Raw genomic sequence first — 9,810 nt, 5'->3', positions numbered from 1 at the left:
CTAGTCATCACCACCCACCGCCAACTCTTGGGCTACTCTTTTACCAACGAATAGTGGGATTGACCGTCACATTATAACGCCCCCACGGCTGAAAGGGCGAGCATGTTTGGTGGGATGCGGATTCGAACCCGCGACCCTCAGATTGTGAGTCGAGCGCCTTATCCACCTGGCCATGCCGGGCACTATTTATATATATTTATTTTGTATCACTACTTCTCTTTATCCTCTGCGCTCCTACAGAACTGTAGGTATACTGATAAAATGAATTAAAACACATTTTCAGCATTATTATTATTCTCGGTAGCGTTTTTAGTGATTTAAATGAAAGCTGTACTTTCGTTCATTTATTCCTCTAATCTTAAGGTTGTAATTACGTGTCGTAAACAGCAGGCTGTACATATATTAGACATCCCTTTGAGTTTTATTTTATTATTATCTAATCGTTTTCTAAGCTAATAGTCCAAGAGTAGAGGTATAGGAGGCAAATTAAAAGTGGTTTATTTTATCAAACGAAACGAGAGAATGTGCGCCACAGGCCCACCCATTAGGACGGGGTCCAGGGTTCATCTTATGAGGCCCTGGAAGCTATTGGGTTCTGGATTAAATTTTATGCATTCTCCTGCTTTTCCTGAGAGTGCGTTTTCTAATTTTGATTCATTTTCAATGGGATGGATTGAAAAGTGTGGGGGTGCCCCCCACTTCCTATGTCACTGAAGAGTTACGTGCAATCTTACAAGGATAAATAAAATTATGAACATCTACCGTGTAATAAGTTATGTTGTCTACATTAAAAGACGTAGCTAAGCAGTCAACAGTACCTATTCAACAGTCAATACATGCGATTTTCTTCTCATGAGAAAACATTAAATTGCATATGTTATTATAAGCTGACGGAGAGGAGAGCAATGCGATGTTGAAGTAAGGAAAAGATGGTTGATTGGTCTTTGGATATTCGTGCAAAGCTACACAAGGGCTAACTGCAGTAGAATCTCATAATTTTGAACTGATTGGCTAGAGGGTTTGATTATTGAATTTCGCGCAATGCTACACGAAAGCTATCTGAGCTAGCCGTTTCTAATTTTCAAACGACATACTAAAGGGAAGGCAGTTGTCAACAGCACCCACTAATGGATTGCTCTTATCAGACCGAATTTTGAAGTTCTATCATCTCTCTAATAACGCACCCACGGCCCTAGACTGTGGAAAGCGGTTTTTTGGCAGTAACGAAACGCGAACCATGGAATCTCAGATCCACATTCCTACACGCTAATCATTGGAATGTGCTCGGCTAAATATTAGAGGGAAGGCAGCTAGTCAATAGCACGCTCTGGCAACGCTTGAGTTATTCTAATCGAATAGTGAAGTTTGACCGTCACTCTCATAACGCACCTACGGCCCCTAAGTGTGGGGCGTAAGTCTGTTGAAACAAGACTCGAACCATGTATCCCTAGATTTAAAGACCAGTAAACTAATAACTAGGCCACGCCCGGATCTCTATAAAAATGATTTAGTATAAACGATCTTGGATTAATAAAGAGATTACTTATTATAAATATCACAATGAAGTAATTTTTACCGTGCAACAGTTAGGGAACGATTTATTGGTTTGCAAATTTGTTAATATATTAAAATATCATATTCGCATAACTTGCGTGCAAGCTTAATTTTAAGAAACAAAAAATGAATAAAAGACTTCAATTGGTTAGTTTAAAAAAGTTGAATATCGCTTATTGTTATTATTATTATAACATTCTATTTAAATAAAACTAACACGTAGCGTACTATTAGAGAACGATCAACTAACCTGGACGACGTCCCTAGGGCTGTGAGAAACACTGGTAGAAGGTTTAAATAGAAGGGGAACGGATTTTTCTTGACAATGAGCAGATAAAGAAATGGTAGTATGACCAGCTGATACAGCACGTAGAGTCCGAAGACAGTTACGACAAACCACAACAGTCGATGAAAAATGTTGACTACCGATTGTGTCTTCAAGCCTTCTTCACACATCCAGAAGAACATACCCAACAATAAGGACCTTAAATTAATGAAAATTAAGTTTTATTACAGAACAGCAATTTCAGTAAAACTGCCAAGGTTAACTTTAAAACCTTTTTATAGAAATGAATTTTGGCTTGAGTATGTCATATACGAACATTTAAAGCACGATATGTTTTATTGTCAATAAAAAAAAAATAGGCATTTCGAAGTTAATGTTTCAAATGCTTCGTTGAATAACACTAAAACCGTTTGTGCTCAAATACGATAATAATAATAATGATATTGAAAGATAAAATTAATAAATTATAACTGTCGTTTAAGATGCGCATAATGTGCGATAAAGTGTAATTTAAAGTGAGTTCATAACTTATACATAACCAGTGGAGCGATTCATAAGTAATGTTTGGCATCAATCGGTATTAGTATTTTCAACCTTAAACAGGATAATACGCGGCACATAGGTCAAAGGTCCAGCACAGAAATCTATAAGGCTCAAGTTTGTTTGTTTGTTATGAATTTCGCGCAAAGCTACACGAGGGCTATCTGCGCTAGCCGTCCTTAATTTAGCAGTGTAAAACTAGAGGGAAGGCAGCTAGTCATCACCACCTGTACAGACCTGTACAGAAGTCTCATCTTTGTTCCTGTGTCTTGTTTTACTTACTGATCATGCATGTTTTAGTTTGCCTTTCAACCATAAAAGCAGTCTACTAGTCTTATAAATACAATTTTATTTTTGTAAATATACAGTTTGCTTTGTTCTACTTTCATAAATTTTCATTTCAAATCATTACAACGTAATATTCCTTGCGACTCGACCGACCAGTTATTGGTCCATTTCACCTTCTATTTACCTTGTAAATAAATGCTTCACTTTATCTCACCTAAGTATCGTGTCTTGCCTCTTTTATTCTTCCCTCAACTACATTTGTCTTTCCAGACACTTGATTTTCGAACTTCTTGCTCTGAAGATCAGGCATCTGTGCTTGGTTCATCTCGAACATGGGAATACCACGTGGTTATTTTTAACCGAATAGTAAGGATTGACAGGAATATTTATAGCCCCACCACCACCATAAATGAAAACGTGGAGTCTGTTTAGTGGCTCAAACCTTGGGTTTTGTGATCCGCATACTGGTATGTTAACTACTAGCCACTAAGCATCAGTCACAAATAACAGATATGTCCGTGATTTGTAGCATTATTTGACTAGTAAAATATAATGGCTTTAAAATTACTAAACAGTAGGAGATAAATATGAGAAGGGTTGTAAACATTAAATGTGGAGAAAACGAGCTATGCCTAACTTCATAATTTTTACATGTATTAGAAATATTGATCTAAATTTTTACCTCAAATGCGTCTCACATAAACAGAAATATCTCACCACAAAAGAAACTCTAACATTTTCATAATGATTTCATTGAACTGTTCGATGATCAGCCTGAGATGAGTAACTTTTTCACCAAGTGAGATGATTGCACATGCGAAAACAACAGAAAACAAGAGCAAACCTGAAAAAATAGACAAACATTCATTTGCATATTTATAGAAACACAGATTACATAGTACATCCATTATTAACTGCTCATATCATTTTTTAAAGATCAAAGTTGCTTTTATTTCGTCAACTTTTTTCACTATGAATATGCCTCAACGTGATCATCTAGATAATTCATATAGAACTTACATTTTCAATTTGTTAGTAGTTTAACTTGTTTGGTTTATCAAAAGGCAGCTCGTACGAGATTATAATATAAAGTATGTCTAGCTTATAATTCAAGAACTTGGTATAAGGTAACAAAAGAACAAATAGCTCATACCTGGAAAATGACCAACTCAATGATGCAGCTGGTTGAGTACGTTATATTAAAACGATTTGAAAACGCAGATCAGGAAGTCACGTGATAAACACAGCCGATATAAAGTCGTGTTCGAAAGGATGTATAAGGGCTATACTTTGACAATGTTTATTGTTGCATAGTTGGTAGTACGCCACCGAAAATCTACCGCTTTTGGGAAAGATATGTAACAACTCTTTTTAAATACAAAATATGCATATACTATGATCATAAAGATTGGTTCAGTTTGGGGATTTCAAAGGTGGGTATATCCATTATACTTAATGGCATTAGAAAACAAAGGTATATGGATTAACTTGAGGTATCACGACCATCCAGAAAAAGACATACAACAAATGGTACCCCAGCCGTGAACAAAGTATGGCATTTTGTAAGAGGTGAGAATCCAAGAACACAAAAATCAGTGGCAAAAATCATCCACAAGCCCCTGGAAACGAGACTAACAGGGTGTTGGTTCACCACGATAAGGCTTTCAGTCGTGTGTTCCGTTCAACCCTCGCATACCTTAAGCAGCTGAATAATGAAACGGACAGGTAACCATGCTATTCCACACAAAAACATATCGGTCGAGTCGCAGAAAGCAACGCCTACAAATTATCTGCGACTGCACATTTGAAATGGGCTCTGAAAAACCACCATCCTCGTAGAGTAGATAAATTTTAGGAAGCATGCAAGGAGGAATAGTATGCTTGGGACATGGCAGCTTTAACATGGAACCTTTTGCAATGGAAACTACTCCGCAGAGCTATTTTTAAGTCAAACAGAGCATGACATGACGTGGTATTATGGACTATAACGACGAAGTGAGGCTCCGAAATCTTTATAATATAAAGTACTGAAACCTCTGTACAAGGAAAATGTCAAAGACAGCAAATATTCTAGATATTCAAAAGACGTATTATATAGATTGTAAAAATTCATTTGTCCCTCTATCGTGCTAAAAAACATTTGAATCTGACTTAGACTTGTTTGGTTTGAATTTCGCGCAAAGCTAGTCGAGAGCTATCTGCGCTCACCGTTTCTAATTTAGTAGTGATAGACTAGAGGAAAGGCAACTAGTCAACACCACCCACCACCAACTGCTAGCTTGGGCTGTTCGTTATAATGCACTGTTATTAATGAAAAATGACTCGAATCGCACTAAACACAACAACAGAGTATATTTTTACCCACAAAACGTAACTATATTTTGCCTTCTAATCTACTAGACACTGCCTAATGAGGAAAGTGATACAACTCTAAGCTTTCCTTAGTCAAGTTTTCAATGACTTGCATCTCCATGGTCCAGTCCAGGAACAAGGAATGCAATATATAAGACAGCCCAACTCTAGTCAGAGTCTAATGGTGTCAAAAAATGTGGTAATACTAATATCGCACATTTTGGAGAAGGCTACAGGAAAAAAAACAAAAACGTTTTTACATGCATACAACAGATAAAAATCACATCGTTATAATATATATATATATATATATATATATAGTAAACAAAAAGAATTTAGAGAGTTCAACGAGTGTTCACTCGTCTTTGCCTTCTGCCTATCGCTAACATTTGGCAAGTACAGTTATTATTTATTACAGGTTTTCAACTTCCCGACTTAAATTGTTTATATACTTTGATACACTTCTTCAATTTATCGACCAAGTTACAGTCTGGGATAAAGATGACACGCCTAATCAAAGCGCAACTATATATCTTACTGGCTGCATCCTCCTCCGAATGTATATGGCTCAAACATTCACTTGATACATCACGTGATCAGTTCATTTGGTAATGAAAAACAAATGGAGTGGTCTAAAATCTGCTTAGGGGCCCTAAAAATGTGACTAATCAGTATATAATGTGTTACTATATGTAAGCTCTTTATTGTGAAGTACGTATTAAATTTAGTGTATAGTTTGTACCTTGAAAATGTCCAAATTTTGAATTAATAACTGTATTTCTGATCTCCATCTTTTGAAGTATTTCAGTTCAAAATAACAAGTGTGTTCAGTTTGAAATGTTCCAATAAGTATTTCAAATACACTTGACTATTCTGGTACCACGTTTAAGTAAAAGAAGGTATTAAAACGAAATTCAAAAAGGCAATGATGAAAGACATATTTTTTGTATACAACAAACAGTGTGCCTTGATCCATACCAGGTTGACTTTTTATTAAGTTTCATTTATTATCAGCCATTTGTTGTAGTTTACGTTTTAAAATAAACCTTTCGTTTCGCTCTCACTGGGTTTACTCTACTAAAAATATATCATCGAATATAAACTTTTGTAAAGGTATAAGAAGTACAATGTCTTTGTAATATTGGGCAACATTATTCCCCATTATTCGTCATCACAACTTTCTCAAAATATCCTTACCAATGTAATTAGAACCATTGGCGTAAATAACATGTCTCGTGTAAATATCATTCTGCAAATCTTCATCAGTTATGTTGGAAGTATTAGCGCTGTTTTCGTGTGACTTTTCAATTGATTTTTTCATTACAGTTGCCTCCTGAAAAGTATGACAAAGTAAATAAGTATGAAATTTTAATACAGTAAAAAATATCATTTCGGTTATGTTATCTACGTAACAAAAATGTCCTGAAATATATTATCATCATCAATACGATGAGTGTTAAAAAAAAGCAAAAAAAAATAACACTTAAAAATTAGAATTAATTATTTTGAAGAGTTTTTCTCGAATAATACTGTAAAACTGCCAAATCAATTTTAACTGGAAGTATATTTTAATTTCATTTTCTAAAACCAGGTTGATAAGAAACTAATTACGTAATTACATAAAATAAACACCGACCAGCAGAAATAATTTAAAAAATATTGGTGGAAAAGAAAAACACGCACAGAGCTCAGAAAGAGCTTTAAAACAATAGATTTCAATAACAATAATTATAACAAATTACTCTCAATCCTCTGAAAATTAAACATTAGATATTATTCTGAAATAGTTGGTTATATTTTGGTGGAAAAAGCGAAATCTACATTTTTTTTACAAATGAACTATGCAAATTATCCAACCTGATTCATAACGATATATCTTTATAAAACAATCACGTTACTTAAGGAATTATAAAATATAGCACGCAGTTAATGATTCTATACACAAGTAAAGATACTTTTTGATGCTCTTATACTAAGCACAAGTTATTTGGATATTGGGTTATATATTTCCATTTCTATTCAAACGTAGCTTTCATCAAAGTAGCTAATCGGCATAGTTTTACTTTTTAAATATAAATTTAGTCTTATTTTTAATATGCTTGCTTCTACATTGCTTGCAATTAAATGTAAAAAATCAAACATAAGCACTTTTAAAAAGTTTAAACAAGTACAAGGACTTGTGATCAACAGTAATAGAGGATAACTTAATATAAATGTGGCTAATTAAACTTAGGCTGAGTTTGATTGACATCAGTACGAGGATAAACCACACTTAGCATATGCTTGATTGACATCAGAACGAGGGTACATCAAGCTCAAGACATGTTTGATTGAACCAGAATGAAGATAAATCAAGCTCAAGACACGTTTGATTGACACCAGAATGAAGATAAATCAAGCTCAAGACACGTTTGATTGACATCAGAATGAAGATGAATCAAGCTCAAGACACGTTTGATTGACATCAGAATGAAGATGAATCAAGCTCGAGGCACGTTTGATTGAACAAGAATGAGGATAAATCAAGCTCAAAGCCATGTTTGCTGGAAAAGAGCACAAACATAAATCAAGCTTAGGATGTTTTGTATTGAAGCTAGCATGGTGATAAATCAGTGTCCGGTTACCCAAACGTTTACATTAGCTACGGTTTGTTTGTTTTGGTTTCAGTTCAAAACTGCACAATGGGCTCTCTGTGCTCATCAACACTGAGATTTTCGGCAAGGATCTTCTAATTAATACTAATTTACGATAAACAGTTATAACATGCAGCCAGCTGTTTTTTGAAGGCACTTGTACCAGTTATAGAGATACACTTTCTACATCTATTTACTTAAGAAACTATTTAAAACCAAATGATTAGAAAATATTAAGAATAATATATTATGAAGTAACTTACTTGCATAAATGTTGCCCGAAATATATTATCTGGTACAGCATTCCTGCAAAATGAAATACATATATTTTATAAATACGACTTACGCGGAGATGATTGAATAATAATAGGCTAAGCCAATCTGGTATATTTTATGAATAATTTTGACTTCCATATCCACAATTATATAGTCAGTAGCATTAAATTTCAACTTTGAGGTAACAAAAAATAGATTAAATTGAAATCGGGTATTTACAGGATGATTAGTTATATTATCATGGTGTATAATGTATTAACATCAGTAAAATGAAAACAAAAACAAAAAACGAGAAGTTTGAGAAATTAACTAGTTTATCAAATTTCCTCTACAGAGAAGTAAATACTTGTTATACTAAGAGATGAACGTTTTATCATTTCAAATTCTTAGATACCACTGCAACAATACCAGACAATAAACAAGATTTAGAAGAAAATGGACTTATAAAAGAAATTAGTTATAGCTACAAAGTTACGATTTATTTTCCTGAAATCAAATAACACACACACACACACGAAGAAAAAAAACGTTCGCAATTCTTACTGTATGTCATTATTACATCTCGTTACATTGTTTTCTTCTCACGTATTTCTTACAGCAAAATTCAGAAAATATTTTGAGTCATTACAGTTTACCCCTTTGCAGATTTTCATGTTTAGTGGTAAAGCTTTATCACATAGTTTTTCGCTATACTTAAAAAGATGTAGATGTTGACAGCGAGTATTTGGAAATTCAGAATTACTTAGATTTCAAAAATTGATGTATTTATCAACAGTCAAGTTATTTTGCGTAGAAATTCCAAAACACTCACATAAATGTGCGTGCACGTATGGTATGCAAATATACTATGCATTTTCCACCCTTATTTATTTAATTTTCCAAAATGTTGTACTTACAATGTATGCAGTTCTAACTCGGAATGTTGCTTAACGTAGTAGCTAGTTCTTTTCGCCATAGTTATATATTGTTTTGGGTCGTTCACTTATTGTATCACGTGCGCTCTCTTGTGAGAGAGATTTTTTGTAATGTAGAATGTAATCCACTGGCGGGTCAAGTAATACTTTGTAAATAAAACCTCGATTATTTATCGATGGGAATGACCAAAAGTTACGTGATTTAATGACTTAGAACGAAATAGCATTATTGTTCTGTGTGTACAATGCTATATTTTCACCGTATACAGCAGATCCTTACAAGATGTTCACAGATTTCAAGCAGATAATATGAGAGTTTTCTAGTAAAGGCGCCATAAATGCGCTTTTTTTGTCTTAACATTCAAGGACAACAAGGGACCTTTAGATCCATCTAAGCCATCCAATCTACTAAACTGAACTAAACACTACAAAAGCAAAAAACTCAAAGCTAACCCATATCATTCAAATATTTATCAATCTGCCTCCAGTGGCACAGCGTTATATCTGCGGACTTACAACGCTAGAAACCGGGTTTCGATACCCGTGGTGGGCAGAGCACAGATAGCCCATTGTGTAGCTCTGTGCTTAACTTCAAACAAACAAACAAACAATTTATCAATCTTTGCCTTAAACTATCTCCATTTACAACATGTGAAGGCAACCCGTTCCAAAGGTCAATCACCTTGTTAGAAAAATAAAACTGTCTCTTTGACTCTTTTTGTGAATAAACTAAAGATTGTTTTACATTGTGTCCAGTCTCTTTCTTTTAGAACTCAGTTAAGATCAAAGAGTTCAGGTTTACTCCCGAATAACGTTTTCTGACAAGCATATTTTTTTCTGTGGAATCTACCCGATCACTCTCGTCAAAATATCAGTGCATTAGAAAACATCACACAACAATTAACTTGTGTGGAACCTACCCGATCACTATCGTCAAAATATCAGTGCACTAGAAAACATCACACAA

General features: G+C 34.3%; 1 protein-coding gene across 2 annotated transcripts in view; it reads right to left on the bottom strand.

Annotated features, from left to right (window-relative positions):
- LOC111085759 (excitatory amino acid transporter 3-like) overlaps positions 1-9,810 on the bottom strand; it is a 33,832-nt gene that overhangs the window by 8,028 nt on the left and 15,994 nt on the right. For both annotated transcript variants that reach the window (XM_022385834.1, XM_022385835.1), the window contains exons 4-7: positions 7,917-7,959; positions 6,218-6,353; positions 3,386-3,512; positions 1,805-2,038 (exon numbers count right to left, since the gene is read on the bottom strand). In XM_022385834.1, coding sequence (XP_022241542.1) covers positions 1,805-2,038; positions 3,386-3,512; positions 6,218-6,353; positions 7,917-7,959 — 540 coding nt within the window. The remainder of the gene's footprint in view (positions 1-1,804; positions 2,039-3,385; positions 3,513-6,217; positions 6,354-7,916; positions 7,960-9,810) is intronic.

The sequence above is a fragment of the Limulus polyphemus genome, unplaced genomic scaffold (genome assembly GCF_000517525.1).
Source record: "Limulus polyphemus unplaced genomic scaffold, Limulus_polyphemus-2.1.2 Scaffold597, whole genome shotgun sequence".
In the NCBI taxonomy this organism is placed as follows: Eukaryota; Metazoa; Arthropoda; class Merostomata; order Xiphosura; family Limulidae; genus Limulus; species Limulus polyphemus.
This window is presented reverse-complemented; position numbering and strand designations above follow the sequence as displayed.